The sequence below is a fragment of the Onychostoma macrolepis genome, chromosome 16 (genome assembly GCF_012432095.1).
Source record: "Onychostoma macrolepis isolate SWU-2019 chromosome 16, ASM1243209v1, whole genome shotgun sequence".
Classification (NCBI taxonomy): Eukaryota; Metazoa; Chordata; class Actinopteri; order Cypriniformes; family Cyprinidae; genus Onychostoma; species Onychostoma macrolepis.
In genome coordinates this window covers 16,810,544-16,832,159 of record NC_081170.1, presented here as the reverse complement: position 1 = coordinate 16,832,159, position 21,616 = coordinate 16,810,544, and the positions used below count along the sequence as shown (strand labels likewise).

The 21,616-nt window shown below is 38.3% G+C and overlaps 1 protein-coding gene across 5 annotated transcripts; it reads right to left on the bottom strand.

Moving 5' to 3' along the window:
• Positions 1–3,132: 3,132 nt before the first annotated feature.
• On the bottom strand, positions 3,133–21,149 carry atxn1b (ataxin 1b). Of its 5 annotated transcripts, none has more exons than XM_058747675.1 (3): positions 20,937–21,149; positions 7,565–9,662; positions 3,133–7,452 (listed from the first exon to the last, which is right to left on the bottom strand). In XM_058747675.1, exons 2-3 carry the CDS (start codon positions 9,452–9,454, stop codon positions 6,874–6,876), a joined length of 2,469 nt encoding a protein of 822 aa, XP_058603658.1. In that variant the 5' UTR covers positions 9,455–9,662; positions 20,937–21,149; the 3' UTR covers positions 3,133–6,873. The 5 variants fall into 5 exon arrangements, with proteins under 5 accessions (XP_058603658.1, XP_058603659.1, XP_058603661.1 ...); XM_058747676.1 differs by lacking the exon at positions 20,937–21,149 and adding an exon at positions 15,633–15,754; XM_058747678.1 differs by lacking the exon at positions 20,937–21,149 and adding an exon at positions 14,362–14,415.
• Positions 21,150–21,616: the final 467 nt, after the last annotated feature.

Here is a 21,616-nt window from a genome sequence, read left to right as displayed (position 1 = left end):
TTTTAATACCTGCCTAGTATTTTTGTTTTTGTTTTGTTGAATTAATTCTAGGACCTTATTCTAGACATATTACATCTTTCCGTGTGCACCTTCATGCAACTATAACACTATATACACACACCATTTTTCGTATTAATAAAATACTTCTCTAACAGTGTACTGTACAGTACAGAGTCTCATTTTAAGGTAGCGAGACTCGTGTTTTGCACGGATAACTCTAGTGATATACCGTATATATAACTACTGATATGCTATATGTGTTAGAGTTCTGATATGTACAGTGTCTGTGTCGAAAGTAAATTGATGGCAAAGGTTATAGCCAGTATAACGTTATGATAATTCTGAGAAGGCTAGGCAAGTACTGTAAAGTACAGTAAAGATAACTATCAAATAAGTGTCCTGACAGTGTTATACTTCTTTACAGAGCATGCCCAGTTAAAAATACAGTTTCAATCTGATATGCTTATATTTAAAAATGATGTAGGCTAAACCGAGATAAATATTCTGCATATATACTAAATATTTATGTATTTATTTAATTATTTAATTAATGCCGAGAGGCTTGTAGTCTTATCAGTAGCCCCGAGACTCTTTCTACAGGATACATCAATACGCCAGTTGGAGGCGACAAGTCTTTATGAGTGAGTCATTTATTCATTCACCTGATTCATTCAAAAATACTAATTCCGACAAAGTTGCAGACTGAATGCTGAACAGTAATTCTCCTAATATGCCTGTCATACATTGCATAAATAGTAGGAGTAATATGCTAGTATGCTGTTCCTAATACAGCCACTTTTTAATGAGTGAGTCATTGAATCATTTTATCACCCGATTTGTTCAAACACATTGATTCATATAGAAACGAAACACTACAAATGTTTTTGTTGCTCGGAGAAGTTCAGCGGTTAGTTCTGCTTTAGCTTCGTTTGAAACTGTTTTCTTTGGTGGAGCAAAAACAGACAACTGGAAAAATTGTGCCTACAATGTAAGTTACTCAATATTTACTTCTTGTTTATTGAACTGCCGTATGAAAGCATTCGTATAACAGTATTAATCAACATCACTCGTGTGATATTGGATGTATAGTATGCGTAGTATGACATTTATTTGGTGGATAAAGACATTATGATATAAGCTAAATGTTCAGGAAAGAAAAACAGTGCTGCCCAGGAACAGAATGTTCTCCATGAAGACAACTACTATGCATTAACTATAGGCTTACAGACAAACCTTTAGCCCAAAGTTCATAACTCTTGCACAATCTTACCCATCTGAGCCACAGGCTAATTTTATGTCAAGCTATACTTTGAGTGTGTTTGCATGTGTTACGTAATGGGAGGCTGGAGTTTATGTAAGAGTGTCTCAGAAAAGTGCATATAGATCTATGTTTGGTGACATGGGGCAATCATCATTTTATTCAAAGTCACTCCTCCAATCTTTCGCCATATTTTATCTCACCACATTCTTAAAAATAAAGGTTCTATATTGGCATCTATGTTTCCATGAAGAACCTTTAGCATCCATGAAAACTTTTCAATGCACAAAAGGTTCTTTAAATTAATGTTCTTTACACTAATAAAAGTGATTCTCTTAAGATTGGTTCACTAAAACCAAAATGGTTCTCCTATGGCATTACAGCAAAAACCCCCATCTGAAACATTATATGAGGAATTAAACAGCATGTGTTTCTGAGGCTTTTGCAAAGGGGTCAAGCTAGGGGTGTGCGATATGATGATTTTTGATCGTGGACGATAAAAATGTCTCCACGATCTGCTTTTGAAGAAATATCGTAGTATCGTGCTATAGCGCACAGTCTATCAGCCGCAGTTCTTATTCCTCCGTCTCAATATACTGTACATTATTCGGATCTGCTTTAAAGCCTTGCCGGTTAAATGTTTTATTCACGCGTCGGTCTGACGTGCGCTTTTTCTGAGCCCGTACACCCGAAGCGCGCGAGCTAAAGCCTGTCAAAAAGCGCCTGATTACTGAACTAAGTTATCTTGTGCACTAATACTGTCAAAAACACACAAGGTTTATGTATAGACTCCGTTGCTTATGTCTAAAATGAGTAAGTAAACAGCTGAGAGAAAACGGATGCGTGCCTCTGTATATTAAATGCGTGCATGTCTTAAAGGGGCAGTACTGAACATGCTGCCGACTGTCATTAAAGGGATAGTTCACCTTAAAATTTAATTTCTGTCATTATTTACTAACTCGCATGTTGTCCCAAACCTGTATTAATTTCTTTCTTGTGCTGAACACAAAAGAAGATATTTTGAAGAATGTGGGTAACCAAATAGTATCTGGTCCACATTGACTTTTGATAGAAGGAAAATAAAATACTATGGAATAAGTCACTGGGGACCAGCAACTGTTTGGTTTTCCACGTTCCTCAAAATAGCATTTATGTTCAGCAGAAGAAACTCATTCAGGTTTAAAGAAACTTTTGAGTGAGTAAATGATGGTATAAATATAAAACACTTTTTATTTTGGGGTTAATTATTCCTTCAATGTTAATAAAACACCAAAACACAAAGAGAAAAATCACTCACTACTCTTGACTGAAAAACGTTAATACAGTTGATTTAATAGGAATCAATCTATATAGTGTTTTATTTTTATATTTATATTTGTTGATTCAATTTCTCGAATGCTCCTGCTAAATACACCTATTGTACCTGAAAATAAAACACTGTTTTATTTGTATAGTATGTGTATTTGTAATGTGTATCTTTGTTCTCATTTTTTAATAACAAAGATCAAATAATGACAAAGATTTTTATCTTTGCCCACTTTGGCCTAAATATCCGCCATTCTTTTTTTTATATTTTTGTTATCTTGAAAGGTTTTGTCTTTATAATAGGGAAATTAGTTTGGCTGTAATGCTCAGACAACTTGCAAAATAGTAAAACCAACATGACAAAGAAAAAAAATCGTTTTTCGTGATAAAATAAGATTTTTGCCATATCGCCCACCCCTAGGTCAAGCACAACCTTAACTTTGCCATTGAATAATTCAAAGCATCTATATGTGGCTGTATAGTAAAAACAACAACAAAACACTGATTTCAGTCAGTTTTGGGCTTATCATCTCAAATAAAATCACAGTTCATCAAAGGAAAAAGGCAACTAAAATTGGCACAGTATTTTATTAGAGTGATTATACAGATACAATAGATTTGTACTATACAGGAAGTCATTGAACTAGACATATTAGCCAAAAGTCGAGTCCGATGTTCCTTTCCATTTCACAAAAAATCAAAACAGCTACAAAAAATTGCAAGCACCACCAAAGAAATGATCACTGACTTCACTGAACAGTCTTGGATGCTCTGTTCACATAAACACGCCACAGTTAGAAAAGTTGAGGTTGACTTCTGTCTTAATTGCTTTTTGTCAGTTTGTAGAAAAGGAGCTCGTCAAAGAATGAGAAAAATATCACAGGTACAACGAATCACACAAATATAGTCATTTACATCGAATATATAAGAAAATGAGAAATCAGTTATGTGCTTTTTTTCTTCTTTGTTGAAGAAATGTCACTCTGGTGTTTGAGGTTTTAACGGGAGGTAAAAGATCTAGATCTTCCTTGAAAAAAACAAACAAAAAAACAACGAGATCAAGGATGTGTATGCTATAGGTCAATTTCTAGACATCAAGTTTGGTCTTCCAACCCTAAATGAGGCCTTGTGGTATTGCTAGAACTAATCCTGTTTATGGACCATTGAGGCGTATGCATACAGCAAATTCTGACTGTCTTTGGATAAATATATATAATATAAAAATCCATATTGTTTATGCCCAAATTTGTACATACAACAGAAAGTTGTATTTTCCCATATGAATGCATTTTCAATAGCAAGCACGTGAGCTACATTCACCACATGTCATCATGCTAGTTAAAAGTTAGCTTTTTGTACATTGGGTGCATGTACAGTGATGGGCTGTAGAGGGCGCAATAGTCAGCCAGTGACTTCCCATGAGTCATAGCACTGGAGCTAAAATGATCACCAGCTCATTTTTTTGTAACTGAGCATTTTTGCAAAAAGTAACAGGAACATAAACAGTCGGGCCAGTTTCTCAACCTGAGAATGAAGTTTGACTATAAATCGCTATAATGCTTTTATGCCTTCAAGTGGTTGACAGCCTTCTTTTTAAAAACAAACAAACAAAAAAAGTTTTTTTTTTGATGCAGATGATAATAAATCGCTGTTGTTAGGTTGAAACAGAATAGCCCACACTGGATAAAAGAACGTTCGTTGTCACCAGTGTTGAAACCTGACTGTCTTCAATGAAGTTATCCACACAGTGCACAAACACACTGAGGTTTACATGTACATAGCTACACAGGAAAGAGAGATAGAGAAAAGAGAGAGAACAATGATACATATGAAACAAACAACAATCCAGAAACATTGACACTTTTGTAATGATTTCTAGTCTATTGTCATAGCACTGAGTTTTCTACTGCCTTACCAATATCACCAGTACAATAGACTGTATTGAACATACTGTAGCTGTGTGGCTACTAATCAGCAATCCCTTTCATTTCTCTTTCATTGTCCTCTCTCTTCAAAAGTGCATAAAATCCAAATCCAAATTGGACTGAATGTGCAATCAAGCATTACTTCTACAATATGAGGTCTATTGTGATTCCATCTGAATATAACCCTAGACGCAACAATACCTTTTTCAAGTCAGTCAACAAACTCACACTCATGACCACACATATCAAAATGTATCATTTTTAGGTGACCTACAGAGCTGGCAATATGAAGTGTTAACTATAAGATTCCATACATACACTCGGCTTTACTCTTTAAAATGTCTATTTGTGCAAATAGCAAAATTCTTATATGTATTCAAAGATTTTTTTTTTTTCTGAATTTATAACAGCACTCATATGTATTAAACAGTCAGTTGAGTTAGATAAGAATTATTTTGTGACTGTTTCACACAAAATACATCTGAAGACAATCCCATAAGGCTTTTGTTTATGGAATAGAGCAATTACATTTGTCATTTAAAAAAGAAAATTTATGGATTATTACCTTCTCTGTTATTTTTCATTGCAGTGTACTAAATTAATTCCTTTAACATGACCAGCACAGCAACGATAAAGACAGAGAAAATAGATAATGTGGATACTAAAATCTAAAGATAGTGTCTCAACATTCATATTATATTCTTTTTTTTTTCTCTGCAGAGAAGTTACAAGACACCATGACATGTTTAGGTCATTAGCAGCATACTGCCAAGTATGGAGAATAAAAATGATAAAAGAGACCCACAGTGGATGACATACATTATTCTGAGTAGTAGCTATAAATTATTTTGATGCAAACAAAAAATAGGCTGTGAGAGACTGAAGCATAGTCCTTTCAGGATGTTTTATGTCAATCTTCCCAATCCATTTTTGCCCATACTGGAAATTTAGATTTTCAGTGACAGACCAGATTGAACACAGCACAGCCCCCTTGTTTGACCCACTGATTCTTACTATTTAATTGATCATATCTATGTAATTTTGTTAACTTTATCAGATGCTAAATTTATTATATAAACAAGTCAATACAAAAAGGCCAGTTCTGCTTGTGATAAACCTGTAAAACGTGGCTTGTTTTGAACATTGAGTATGCTGCGTAGATTTAGTTGTATGGCAATTATATTGTGTCTTTAACAAAGAATTCATTATTGCAGCTGGACTGTTTAAGGCCCACAATACTTAAAATAGTGTAAAGAAGACATTATTGAAAAACACTAAATGAGAAGTGCTTTGCACATAAAATGGGTAGTAATGCACAAAATGACTAACAGCACTCAAAATGGTCTGTTGCTGTAGTAACAAAACAAAGGTGGGAATGTTTCCATCCATTCATTCAACTTCCCCTAACCTTTCTTTAAAGTGCTAATTCTGACTTGAACGGAGATTTCTCTACACAGCCACTTTGACAATGTGAAGATTTCTCCAACGCTTTATCACACAAAACTGAGATCACAGATCCGATCAGGCCATCTGATTGGGTTAATTGTTAAATGCACACATGAGGTATGTGAAAGCTCAGTATTGCATATCTAGAAGACTATCAGCAATTGAATTAACATATAAGGATAAATCATTTAACATTCAATGTTGTATCTTGATGCTTTACTTGACTTAAGTCTGATTCAAAGTAGTCACTCGAGCAAAGCCTGTCATTCTCAGATGGCATTATGTAAGCAAGGGATTATTGGGGGCAGTAACAAGTGGAAGGCTGCTTCTGTCAAGATAATCATGTTCACACAACTCGAGGAAGTCACTCGTAATCATAGTCACACAAACATGTCTTACTGTTAACCTTTTGCCATCAATCCATGTAACAGTCCTTATCCAGTCAAAGCCCTGATTATGAATGAATTCAGTACACATAACAGTAGAGTAGACTAACATTAGACACCAACTGCTCAGCAAGCTGAGAAAAAAGTGGTCAGACCTTGCAATATACAACCCAAAACTGTCATGTCCAGCTGATTTAAAAAGAATGTCTAAGGATAAATATTACATATGACATGACTCAAATGATCAAACACATTTTTGTGTAAAATGGTCTAAAGTTACAGTAACCTGGATATGAATGTGATAGGAAAGCAACAAAGTACCAAAAAGTAAATCTCTTCCTTGTCCCTCTTGGAGTCCATGGCAGTGATGGGGAAAGTATTCTGAGTCTCTGTTGTTGAAGCAAAAGCATTTTCTTGGACACCAAGCAAAAATAAATTTTATTCAGTTAATCACCATTATGTGATTTCTCAAATTAATTAAGTAAGGCTAATTAATGTATTTCTTGGTTAGAAATTGACTCCCCACCACTGCTCTATGGAGTTCTGAACGTCCTCAGCAACCTGTGCTGGAGCGGCCCTCAATGCTGACCTTCAGCTGATGTGGGAGGAAGGAAAATTTGGGTAAAATCTGAGGGTCCTCTTGTGACCTCCACATTTCTCCCCTCTCTGGAGCAGACCATCTCCTCTTACGGCTAACTGCTCTCTCGACACTAAATGTGCATGTTTTTTCTGCCTGGGTCTGGAGGTTCACCTGTGTCTGAGAAATTATTCCCCCATTCTCCAAGAGGGTCAACACATTTCTTGGGTTAGAAGTCTCAACCAGTGCTCCTGCAGTATTTTCCACTCCTGATGTAATTTTGTGTCCTTTCTTAGGATCTTCCATTTGGGTTGGTCTTTCCTCAATTGGCCCATTGTTTTTGGCTGGTTTGTGTTTCGTCAAAGAGTCTGAAAAATTACCTTTCTTTTGAATGCTATCTTTTAGGCTTTTAAGGGTTAGAGAGATACAAACATCACCCACAGAGAGTTTGGCACAGGATAGTGCTAGCAACTGGGTGGTGCGGTCAGGGCAGCAGGATGACCAACCCTGACCAAACACAAAGAAAGGGTATTCCACCAGAACCTCGACACAGACCTAAAACAGAGAAAACCAAGAATAATATTTGAGTTTCAATGGTTCATTAAGCTCTACCGAAGATTACTGCTAACATGACAAGTGAGCTTGGTTTGAAAAGAAACTGACTCACCTGGGCTTTGTTCTCTCCCACTGAGAACTGTATGATGACAGCATTGGGTGTGCGGCTGCACTCTATGCGCTCTACAGTGCTGGAGTCAATCTTCAGTTCTCCACTCACCTCTGCACTTTGCACAAAGTCCTCTGTCCGCAGATCCTCCACACGCTTTAGTTCGCCGTCTGCCAACTGGATAATAGAGCCCTTCATGAAGAATGGTGGTAGGCCCGCTGATGGTGATGATGGTGAACTGTGAGGGCTTGTGGATGTTGGAGGTGTTACAGGAACTGGAGACCCCACTACACTGGCTGAAAGAACAGGCAGCTGTATTTGGGTTGGACTTGGCACGACACAGGAGGCATGACCTCCGTCAGAGACTGTGATGTCTTTACCATTTGGTAGGACTGAAGCTGCAGCTGCAGGTGGGGATGTATTAATAAAGGTCTGAGGCAGAGCTGTTGATGCATTGGCAACACTGGGGATGACAGAACAGCGGGTGACCTCCGGCTCAGCAGTAGTTGGATTAATGTTAGTGGCACTCACCGGAATGAGCAAGGAGGGGTTGCCTGAGATCACTACGTGCTGTGGCAGGTTGCTCTGATAACCAGTTACTGCTTGCTGGGGTCCACCAGAAGCACTGGTGATGTAGCCAATAATTGGGAGTTGTGTTGCAGAGTAAAGGCTGGTGGAGAGCTCTTGCTGGGGAGTGTTGTGGGGAGCCTGAAGGAGTGTGTGCGGGGAGATTGTGGAGGCCGGAGAAACTTGGCTGTCTGAGGAAGTAAGGGCGGACACTCTGGACATTGGTTTGCCTATGCAGATCCCTCCTCTCTCAGCAAGGTGCAACGATGAGTGGTCCTTACCCAAGATACTTTGGAGCTCTGAGTTGCTGTTTGCTGCAAGGTGGCTACTGGATACCAACATCAGCGATGTCTGCAGTCCTGTTCTCTCATGAGTGCTGTAGTCTGCTGGAAGCAGAACCTGAGCTTGGGTCTGGAGGCCCAGGTTGTGGTTTTGCCTGTGGTTTTGGTCACCTTCTGACTGGCTAGGAATCCCTTTGGCAGTACTGTGCTTGACCATTGAAATCTCTCCTAGTGTACCATTCTGCATCTCTCTGGGATGGGAGTCCGGTTGCTTTGCAATGAAACCATCTGTGTAGTGTAGAACCACTTGAGAGGGGGCGAGGGCCAGGGCATGAGGGGCAAGGACTGCTGAATGTGGATGGATTTGAATGGGAAGTTGGGCAGAAGGGGAGGACACTGTCAAACCCAAAGGAGCACTCTCTACCTGGATGCATTGACTATGGGAAACATTTGGTATAGAAGAAATCACATGATGATTCTGTGAATCAAGGCTGGATGCTTGGGAGATGACAGCTGTTGTGGCCAAAACCTCTTGTGGCGTCCTCCGTGGCTGTGTTGGACTGGTTGTGGACGGCACAATCTGTGAAGAGATATAACTTGTATAGGGCCCTATGAGCTGGAGATTGGGGGGAAGTTGTGTGTATTGGACGGAGCCTATGGTTTGAGGAAGGCTTGTGGAGAGAACCGCAGGATTGGCTGTTAGCACGGTAGGCCCAGAGAAAACTCCCTTGTATGTGGAGCTATTGGAAGAGAATGAAAAGCCAGCAGATGTAGTAGTTGGAGGATATTCCGTCACCACAGTGAGAGCCTTATTTGATGGTGGGGGGCTGTCAGGCTCAGCACTGTTGCTCTGTGATGGGCCTGCATTGGTGGGGATGTGGGCCATGCTAGCCATGGTAGCAACACTGGCTAGCCAAGCCAAATTCTCTCCACTCTGGCTCTCACTAACAGCAGCTGACACCAGCACCTGCTTCTCTTCCAGAGCTAAAATCTCCCGCTTTTTTGGCGGAAGGCATTCATTACAACGCTCCTGGTTAGACTTCATGGTCTTGGAGCTTGTCCTGTATTTTAACCCACTTGTCTTGATCAGGATGTTTTAAAGTTCAAAGTAGAACTCAGTTGTCAAGGTTTTCATTGTTCTATTACTTTGCTCCACTTTTACTATAGTCTTGCCCATTGTCAGGACTCTTTTCGTGAATGGATCCATGTGCTTCATGTGGAATCATCTCTCACTGATGGCTATTGGTCCGTACCTTCATCAGACAGACAGAAAACAAAAACAAACATTGAGAAAGTCTATCCTCTATGCACTGCCTTTGAGTCTATAAAACTATCTCAAACCTATGTGCCTAAAAGTAGCATATTATGTGATTTTTTATGTTACAGTAACATCCTTTCAGTTATGAGTGCCAAATAAAGAAACAGTTTGAAATGGAATACATTTGATTTTGTTTAGCAACCGGAAATTTGTATTTAATATGCTAATTACAAAGTCAAACCTCATCTTATCTACTGAGCTCTTTGCCTTCCTTTTCTTTTCTATGTATTAGTAGTGTAAACCACAGTTTAGTGAAAACGAATGTATGTCATCATCGAGAGTACCTCTGCACATAAACAATGCGCTGCACCTTGTTTACGTGCAGAGAAACGCATGCATCTTGGTACTCTCCGTAATGGTGGAAGATGTGATTCGGAGAAGAACAATTGTTGAATAAAGTTTTTATTTTTGTTTTCTTTGCACAAAAATATATTCTTGTAGCTTTGCAAAAAAAAAAAAAAAAGCAGTTGAACCACTGATGTCACATGTCACAGGTCACAGGACTGTTTTACCGATGTCCTTACTACATTTCTGTGCCTTGACCGTGGTAGTACCCTTGCTGTCCATGGAGCTCTCGCATTTCATCAAAAATATCTTAATTTGTGTTCCGAAGATGATTGAAGGTCTTACAGGTTTGGAACGACATGAGGGTGAGTGATTAATGTCAGAATTTTAATTTTTGGGTGAACTATCCCTATAATGCATTTATGAATGGTGCTTTTAATCAAGTGATAAGTAATGGATCTCCAAGGGGGTACAATGAACATGTCTCCATAATCAAATGTAAATCTAAATCATCCTCATGTTTTAAGGATTAATAATGTTTGCATATTCATACAGTTCATCTACATACATCAATGAGGATGAAGAGAGCACAGGATGAAAACTTAATATGCGGAAAGAGTGTGTGGACAGGAAAAAGATGAAGGAAGAGAAGACAGAAAGAGAAAGAGAGAACACTGGCTCTCCTGACCCACATTGAGCTCTGCCTGCAAGCGAGCATAGTTATTGAGTTAGAGTGTAACAGTGGAGAAGAAAGAGAGAGTGAGAGCAAGAGAGAGTGAGGGAGGGGGGAATAGAGGGAGGGAGATATCCCTTCACCACAGTAGATCTGCACCAATCACTGTCCTACTTTCCCCTGCTACAGCTTACACCACACACAGCCATTAAATGCTTCAGTCTATTGTACACAGAGCACAATACACACACGTACACATCAGCATATCCATTGGACTGATACACGCTTATGCATATGTGATTTGGTGCAGAGTGCTCATGTATCAAAGAACAATAGAACTGTAGTGATCACATAGATCACAGTCTTGCACAGCTTTCAATACACACAGCATAACAAAAGTACATTAAAAACATTATATATATATATATATATATATACATACATATATATATAACTGCATTCCCCTGTATCATTTCATTTACAGGGATCCATAACAAACATTTTGTGATGCATTATTAGATCCTAAAAAATTGGATGAAAAACAAAAATTCACAATGCAGGCAGACAATATTGTTTACCATTAGCCTCTAAACTGGACAAACAGGGTTTGGAATATTATTCATGTGACTGTAAAAAAAATACTGAGAGATTGAAACGGTGGATATGAAGCCCAAGCCTCTATAGAGAGATTTTAAGTGTTCTGAATGTAATATTTGCATGCGCTTTGCGTTCCTAAAAGATGTTCTTCTGCCTTTAGCGTACTGGCATGTATACACTTGCTGGTTCCTTATGGTAAAGAAAAATCTATATAAATACATATATATATATATATATATATATATATATCAGCTTAGAGGAGAACTTGGGAGGGAATATTTGTGAAAAAGTTTCAAGAATACCTAGATTTCACACATTATTTTTGTGCCTCTGTAAATATGCGCTATTTCTCTTTTACTGGGTGTCATATTTGCTTATTTCCAGAGGGTTTCAAAGAGCACTACTGAAATACACCCACAATTCAAAATAGCTACCTCAAACTAAGCCTGCAAGGCAATGCAGCCACACAGAGGTGATGCTTAATTTCTGGTTTCTTTCTGCTTGTGGCTGATTCATGCCATAGAACTGTAGTCCATGTCAACAACAGATGGATTTTCTATTGAAAGAACCTCAGTGAGTCTTTCTATTGACTACTATTGTTGTTAAATTGAGCTTAACCCTCATTTACCAAATAATCCTCAGAAACCATTCTTTTACAGCTTCGTTAAGACAGTTTAATTTATTAAAGAAATCATTGTAGGTGATTTCACTTGTGGGATTTACTATCCCTATAGGGAGATTTAGTTTTCACAATGTAGACAAAACCTGACACACACTCACACTCTCACACACACACACACACACAGGCATTTGGGGTTTACGGGGACTCTCCATAGGCATAATGGTTTTTATACTGTACAGACTGTATGTGCTATTGCCCTACACCTAAACCTACCCCTTACAGGAAACTACTGGCAATTTTTGAATTTCATAAAATACCATTTTGTATGTTTTTTAAGCCTTTTGTTTTACGGGGACACAGGAAGTCTCCTCATAAACCATGTTTACGTTGTAGTACCCATGTTATTATACACATTTGTGTCCCCATAAACCATATATACCAGTACACACACACACACACACACACTCGCACACACTCACTCACAGTGTGGCTGAACCAAAGAGCCAGAAAGATTAACAACTTGCAGTAGCCTTCTAGTTCTTTAACAGTAGATCTCGTGCTCTGCAGGCCCGCTGCAGTTCAAATGTCTTAAACGCGATATATTCACACCAACAATCCCACACAAAGACATTAACACGCTAATAAAAGCAATACTAATGTAACATGTCTGCGTAACTGGCACAAAAACAAAGACTTCAGAATGTAAATACTCCCCTTTCGCAATTTATCTGCCACATAAACAAAAACAGTATCACATAATTTTGGTCTGTGCTGTGTGTAACACAAAGTTAATTATGTGCACAGTGTGTTAATGCAAAATCCCCAGGAACGTTTTACTCACAGGGTGCTGTGACACCTTTTACAATGATGTCATCTCAGAGATGACTGAAACAGTAGCAGTGATTATGCATACAAATACAAACATAACGGCTCTGAAATGAAATGCTCATATTAACTTCTTTCCTCACATAACGTTTTTATATACTCAAAGGATTTTCAGTCATGTCCATTTAGCGCCTGTAAGCAGCTCCTCTCTGCACTTAACGACCTTTTATATGGGCGCCTGCCCCTTTAAGAGGCAGTCTAGGGAGTCCTAAGCTAGACATGAATCCAAACAGAGCTGTTGCTGCCTTTACAATGACTAAAGCCTGTTTCTGTGCTCTCTCTCTCTTCCCCATAAGCAAACGAGCACAACATACAGAGTGACACTGACACATTTGCACAGAATTGCAACTATTTCTGCAAAGCCTATTGTTTATTATTAACTACAATAAATTGATTTCTCAAATGCATGCATATATTTCCTTCCCTTCATGGAATACGAGAATAATATAGTATGTGCAATAAGCATGTATGATTCAAAACCAAGCAAACATTTCATCTAAGGATGATGTCTTACCTTTCTCTATAGGGGAGCCTTTAACAACTCTCTCTCTCTCTGCACTACGAGTGTAACTCACTCTACCCACTGGCAAGCTGTCCTTTGTCCAGGTTTAGCTCTGCTATCAGGTCACACACGCAATCCTCTGATTTATGTTTTCTTCCATGTCCAATTTTTCCCCCCCGCCTTCACTCTCCTCCACTTCCTTCGACAATTGCTCAGAGGGCTGAGGGTAAAGGAAGTCCCCTCGTCTGCGCTGTTTCACTAGCCCTACGTGTGAGAGCTACAGCGTATGTTATGCAAGGCAAACAGACTGCCAGCTCTCTCTCTCTCTCTCTCTCTTCCTCTCTCTCTTTTGCTCTTCACACATACACATACACACACAGTGCTCTAGAGAACACGGCTCCTCCTCCCCCAGTCAGCCTCAGCAGCCTCATCAGGTATTCATTCAAAAAACACACTCCACTTGGCAGGGCGCCCAGACTACGCACACACGGGGAGAGAGAGAGAGAGGAGAGGGAGGGACAGGGAGAGGGAAAGAGAGGGAGGAGGAAAAATTGTGAGCGAGGGACCAAGCACACTAGAAGAAACACGTAGCCTCACGTAGACCACTGCACACTCGCGAGAAACACAAACACACACCAACAGACCATGAAATTCTCCTGAGAGTCTTTGTGAGGGTTTCTATGCGTTTTCTCGCTTTCTTTCTACGACTAATTAGTTTCTCTCAGTGGAAAACAAATTTAGTGCCTCACCACCATTACGTGTGATGAGAGTAAGCACATTTGCATGGGGCTATATAAGCTTGCCCTAGAATAAACCCAGAAGGTTTCCCTAACATTATATATACTGTATATTTCTTAATTTTTTTCTGAGGCCTTTAGTGGGCTTCGGCCCTTTGGTTGTTGAGAACCACTGCATTATACCACTGAGTATTTAATTAAATGTATAAGTAAAACCCATCATAGCTGAAAACATCACATTATTGTTGAGTTTAACATAAACTGAAAGGCATACAAAAAAAAACACAAAACGAGCATATATTATTATGATCCAAAACACATACATACACTCACCTACATATAATCACATACACAAACATAGAAACCCGTATGTCTCCCACATTAAGCATGCAAAGTAGTTGCAGTTCACCCTCAGGGGGGACCCACATGCAAATACAATCACTAGCTCCATCACACACACGCTGACATACGAAAGTGTTATCTTCGCGCACAACCTTGAGAAGATCTGAAAACACCCTGTGCTCAAAACGCGTGCTGTCAACAAGAAGAAATGCTAGGAACATAAAAAACCCATCAGCAATATGTAACCTCTAATATTAGCCTGGCCTGGTTTACTCTCTCTGTGCAGATCTCAGCACTGCATTGGGTGTATTTGCCAAGCCACAGACACATACAAAGCCACCATATAGCATATGAAAGGAAAAGATCCTCTTTGGAAAACTCACAAACCATAGATTTCTCATGGCCAATCATTCACCCACACATGGACATCTCTCAGTAAGTCATCTTCTTGTTCTGGAATCCTGATCTTTTTAGTGTCTCTAAACATAAAGGCTTTAGGATCTTAACCATAAACTAATAAATAACATAAAAGTTTAAAGCATGTAAAATTTAACTGCTGTAGTTATAATATTATATGTAATATATACACTACTGTTCAGAAGATTTTTTGAAAGAAATTAATACTTTTATTCAGTAAGAACACATTAAATTGATCTAAAGTAAAGACAGTAAAGACATTTATAAAGTTACCAAAAAAATAAACAAACGAGCTCCAAGCTTTTGAAAAAAAAAAACATTAATTTCTGTAGTTACAGATACAAATAATAAAGACTTTCATGCTAAATTAATTCTATCCATTATTATTATTATCTCTGTCAGAGGCAGCAGGTGTCAGACAGCTTTGGCAGAGACTATTAGACAGAGAATACCTGTACTGTTTTCACTCTGGATGGCTCGGTGTCTAAACCCTTCAAAGCCATGCAGAGGGACAGTCTTTGATATCTCCATTCCGTCTAATAGCAGGAGATTTTGGGAGGGTTGCTATGTTACTGTTTGTCGAGGTATTGCCTTAACCAGTCACTGGGGAGATGGGATGAAAGAGCTATGAAGTGTTCTGACTTGGCTGCCAGTCTTAGCTTCTCTGTTTTCTTCTTCCTTTTCTAGTTTAACTCTCACTTTCATAAAGCTCAGATTAGACAGATGTAACTACAGTGAAAGAAAAGTTAGGTGTGCCATAAAGAAGTACACATTTAACTTAAATCAAAGTCACCAGTGTATAACCCATCAGGAGCTACTCTCTGCAATGACAGAAATGCACTCACAATTGTCCATGATCAGGTCCACTTTCTTCTCACAGAAATCCAAAGTCTGGAGGAAAAAAAGTGTTTTGCTTGCAATATTAAGTACTGACACCTGTTCACTCTTCACACTGACAGAACTTTCACCCTACAGAACTTTGCTGAAACTTCTTAGAGATAGTGAGGCATGTCCTAACATGTCCAGACATGTACAAGGGGGACAGAACAGAAGACCAGAACTCATGCTGATATATGGACTTTGCAGTGGACACAAGCATATAACATAAGATATGATGTAGAGGACCAACTTAACAGAATTTGGGGCTGCAAAAATGAGAAAATGCATTAATTTAAGGTTATGGCATTCATGTACAACAAGTAAAGATAGTATTTTTTCGAGAAAAATGTTAGACAGTTTGAATGATTGTAAATATGGTATATTTGTAGTTTGAAGCCTGTGAAGAGAATTATGAGACAGTTTTATCTCTCATGTCACAGAAACATTATAAAGTGAAAAACAAAGATATTTATATAAAATGCAAATGGGAGAAATTGCAAATGCACAATATGGCAGATGTAGGAACGAAAGTTTGACCTTACAGTTAAAATAACCCATTGACTTTCAGTTCCTGAAACGCATTACCTGTTTAATTTACACTTTCACCTTTACTATATGTTTAGTCTTAGCTAATTCACTTGGATTAGCTTTAAAATGCAGCTTTTGTTAGAATTTTTGCAAAACAAGCGTCAATTATGATACTATTGTTATCTAATTTTATTGCTAATTTGAAATATGTTATTAAAACATAATCTTGACAGTTTTAGAAATATTAGTCCCTCCCTATTTAAGTAGACAGGAGCTATTTTTGTAGAATGCCAATATGGCCGCCATGCGGACTGACTTCCCTTTAATGGAACTTTTCTAACGGAAGGCATCCAGTCTGGTGTCATTTGAGTGATCTGTTCGAACTGGAACACACTTCGAACTGGAAAGCCCCTTGATTTAGTAGGTACTACACTGTCTCTGAGCATGTGGGAAGATTACGCAAGGACCTGTGTTGCCGAGGTAACAAGGACAGGATCTACATATGTCTCAAGGCTTCCACCTCAAGAATTTTTCTCTGAGTCATGCGTTATGTGAGCGTGTAACTATGCATGCATGTGAAGAAATTTTTTTTTATTTTATACATTTAACAATTTATTTTCTGTGTGTAGCACAGAAATTAAAGGCAAAATTACTGTTTCACCCTTAAATTAATGGACACATTTGACAACAGGTTTACCAGCAATTACTCTAAAAATAAATAGTTCTCATGTTTGGATGATTAATAGACAATATGTCCAGGACATATGACATTTGTTTGTTTGCAAGGAATGTAGGTCCAATTGAATGTAAAACAGATGAGCGGAGTCACAAGGTCTGTTCAACTCAAAGAAATCGTATAAATCACAGAGCTATTTGTAGTACTATCTTGAACTGGACCCCAGTGACTATCAAAATATTTTCCTTTGTGTTTTCACAGAGTGAGAATGTCATACAGATTAGGAATGACACATGGGTGAGTAAATGACGACTTAACTTTCAAAACTATCGTTTTCAAGTACTTCATTGACTTCTTGAAACGGAACCACAATAACAGACTTTCTGAAAGTAAAGTGTTTTTCCATGTCTTTCAGAGCCAGTATTTCAAGCATTAAGCCAAAAATAGCTCTGGCCTACACACTTCTGCTGAGAATACAACTCGAGGAGCGAGGACAAGAATGGTTGAAGGAGCAGCTCAACCACTTTACAAGCACAGACATGAAGTACATCATCGTTGTTTTCTTTAACCATTGCCAAGGGGTTGAGGAGGGCAAATTTCAGTGGTCAAAAGTGCTGAATGCTTAATAAAAGTGAAACCTCAGACTGGTCACTGTATCTGAGGCTTCCAGTAAGGAATGCAATAACATTCTCTTTATCAGACACTCAAAAGACTTAATACTAAGCACAAGGGAGGGGCACTACAGCCTCAATAGTGGTTTTGGCAGCCTAACAGAGAGAGGAAACATAAGAAAACACACAAACTAAGCTATTATAAAACCATTACTAGATCTTCCATCTCTAATCACTGTCACTGCTTTGCCACAAAAGTACTGGAAAATGGTTAACTCTACGCAGAAACATTAAATGGAGAAAACCATGCAAACCATGTGAAAATGAATTTCCTCCTCGCTTTTGCTTGATGAATAACAAGTAAATGATAAATGCTATCATTTGTCAATTTCTAAATAAGCTACATGTCACTTTTAAAATCTGTTAAGAATATGTCTAATAATGTTTCATAGTGCAATGCATTATGAATTATTATCGGAATAACTATAAAAACATTATCTGGAATGAAAATTGTTCCTGTTCTCATATACTGTATCCTAAAATGTAGTAAAGATTATTTTGAATTTGGTTTCTTTCTAATTTGTCTCTTGGCAAAACCACTGAGGTTAACAGGTCGTTTACTCATGCCACTTCCCTTTTTCCAGTGTTGCAACATTATTTCCAGAGATGCCTGAACTTTTTGTGAAGGGCCAAAAATCTAACTCGACTGAGGATCGAGAAAGCAAATGTTTCATATATCCAACTATATTATATTCAATATACTTTTTAAAAATTTAAAAATCTCACTCACGTTCTGTTCATTTCAATGCAAAAAAATAAAATGCACTGAAATGTGAGATGGCATGGGGGGCTAAATCATGAAATGCCAAAACCAGACAGGCCAGATGAAATTATGAGCCTGGCAAACAACTGACACAATGAATTTCAAAAGAAGCCACTTTGTACTTTAATAGTTATAATAGTATAATAGTACATAAAATAGAACATTCATAGTGAAATCCACTCTTTCTAAAGATGAACAATTTAGTTATTCTACAGTTTTTCCCTTGAAATAGATTTATTTCAGTACAACTTCCTGATTTTGTGTATTTGTTGTTCTTGAATTGTTTAGACACTGATACTGTTGCCGGGCAGACACTTTCCACTTTGTGCAGCCTGACTGAATTCACTATTGCTGAATGACTGGGGACCAGATTCAAGAATTCCTCATGTCAACAAATGTTCATTCACAGTAATGGGGCCATAAATGAGTAAGACTGTAAGGTCAAGGAAATTATCTAGTGGTCACACTTTCCAAACCTACAAGCACAACTTTCCAGTGGAATGGCCTATTTGAATAAATACATTTGATCATGCTGTTTAGCCAAGCACTGTATGGCTGTTCCCTATGATCTTGTAACCTATCTTTCACTATACCGAAGCTCTGGCAAGCTGTCAATCCCTTTGATTTACCAGCAGCTGCCACTGAATAAAGCCCCCGGTCAGGATTTTAATGATTAATTACAGGTTTAAATCAAGTCATCACATAACAGACAGAGAGTCCAACATATAGACATGAATAACACGTTTTGCTGCATCTCCCACAGTGAGACCCCCCATCCGTTTTCATCTCAGCACCTTCCGTTATAATGGACATTGAAGTCTCCATTCTCCTGCAGCTGGATCACTAATTAAAACGTCTGCCAGAGAGCAATGAGTCACATACACATAGTTAGATGCCTGTCAGTGTGTAAACCTGGGAGGTGTTAAACATTAATCACCTTGCAGACAGACACTGGGACATTGATAAGGTTGGTCAGCACTTTTGAACTGTGATAACAGTCTGCTCTAAATTCAGAGGATGACTGGCTTCAAACTGTTTTTTTCTGTATATTTCAATACATTTCAATAGTACGTAAATTGCAATATGTAAGATTGCAATTTCACTTCCCATTGGTATAAATAAACTGTCCTCTACTAATCAAATCTACCTCTACAAACCAAATGGGTTTTTTTTTCCCTACACTTCTTCTTTTCCATGTTTCACTGTGGTCACTTTCTATAAAGCATTCTATGCCTCTAACAACTGGCTATAAATAAATCCAAAATAAAGAGATCAGAAGAAAAAAAAGAGAGAGGTCAATATCAATTTTCATGGCAAGAATATGTTTTGTTTATTCTTTCGAAGGACCAAATATGGATGCTCTGTTTTAAAGTACACTGTTATAGCCTCGAGCGATAAGAGAGTCCCCTCACTTCTTGACAGTACAAGACTACGACATAAAGCTACAATTCAACACTACATGCTGCAGTCTTGGGGTAATAAAGACAGAATAACAGCGTAGAAGCCTAAAATGCCAATGAGGATTTTATCACTGTTTTGAGAGTACTGTTCCTCGCTATTGTCGTTTTGATCATCGATTTGGAAGAGCAGACTCATTTTGCAAAAGCTCAGAGTGAACATCAGCCTTGGATGATGAGAGACCCAACCCCATCTTATTTTCAACTGAATAGCCAATCGGATCACACCAATCACAGTCACCATGGCACTTTGATTGGCTACCGATGACATCATTACTACAGAAAGTGAAACACATCACCAATTAATGACAGAATGCTGTCCAATCAGCCAATCAGCTTGTTGTTTGGAAGCCCCCGACAACATGCCTTAGAGGCTGACTGTGTCCTTTCCTTCTCTCACCCTTCAGACCACTCGAAAGCACCAAAATTTACACTAGTGCTAACACATGAATGCGCTTTTATAGTACCTGCCAACAATTTCACATTCACTGCCAGAATTTTGAAAAGACCAGATCAGAGACACACCTGATGAACACTTTAGCTAGACATCCTTCAACAAAAGGGATTTTTAAAAAAACAAAAACAAATTCTATACAATGAGCCAGCATTATCATAATAGCAGCATGAGAGTGACTGGTGTCTCCCACACTGAGCCATGGCTCTCAGTGACGTCATATAGTTGGCGTAGCATTCTCAATCTGACTTGAGAGATAAACAAAGTCTCACTGATAACGGCAATGCAACATCAGTGGTACCATTCTGATAGTGAAAGGGTTTTACAAGTCAGCAGGGTCAAAGGGTCAAGACAGATAGACAGAAAAGGAAAATATCTGAGTGAGCGACAAGGGTCTGTCGGAGAAAGCCATCTGCAGGGCCTACAGTAACACAATCAACCTTACTTATGCTCTTAGAAAGAAATCATATGCCCTGACAAAGCCTTTCAGTGGAAATGATGAAAGATTAAACAATAAGATATAGGCTACAACAGACTTTCTGCCTATTACTTATTTTCCAACACTGCTGTGTAATTAACCTATGGTTTTCACGGCTAGGTCAAAAAGTGTTTTCTGGTGGTCCATATCGAATTTACTGTCAACCCATCACGAAAACGCTATTTTATTATGCAAATCCATTAAAGGGATAGTTCACTCAAAATTCTGTCATCGTTTACTCACCCTCATGTCGTTCCAAACCTGCACATGTTCTGTGGAACACAAAAGAAGGCAGTCTGAAGACTGCTGGTAACCAATTGGTTTTCATTGAGGAAAAAATACATATTTTAAGTTCCACAGAAAAAACACAGAAAAGTTCATACATGTTGGAAATGACGTGAAGGTTTATAAAATTGAATGATGACAAAATTTTCATTCTGGGTAGAACTACTCTGGAATTCTAGGAGATATACTTCCTGATATAATAGAACGTTGCGATGCATCAAAAACAACGATACGTTATGGAAGCTGTGCAGTTATATAGTGCACACTTCATAGAGTTGTTACTAACCAGAAACCATGACTAGAACTACCCGTTTCATATACGATTACTTCACTGTTTGACACGTTCAGGATCCACAGGCAGTTTACATTGAAAATCAGCGCTCTCGCGCCATCTACTGGTGACTAATGTCAACTGATGAGAACACCTGCTAGGAGTGTCAGATGTCATAAACACTTTCTTCAACGTAAGACTGTCCTGTTCGTTTTTATACACATTATCAGTCTTCATTTTAAGGATTTCACCAATACAATCCAAATGATTACTGCCCTGCTTCAATTAATGTCATTTAATAGCAGACTGCAAAATATAGCAGTCTTCCCATTAAAGAAAAAACAGTGATACACAACATATCAGTACC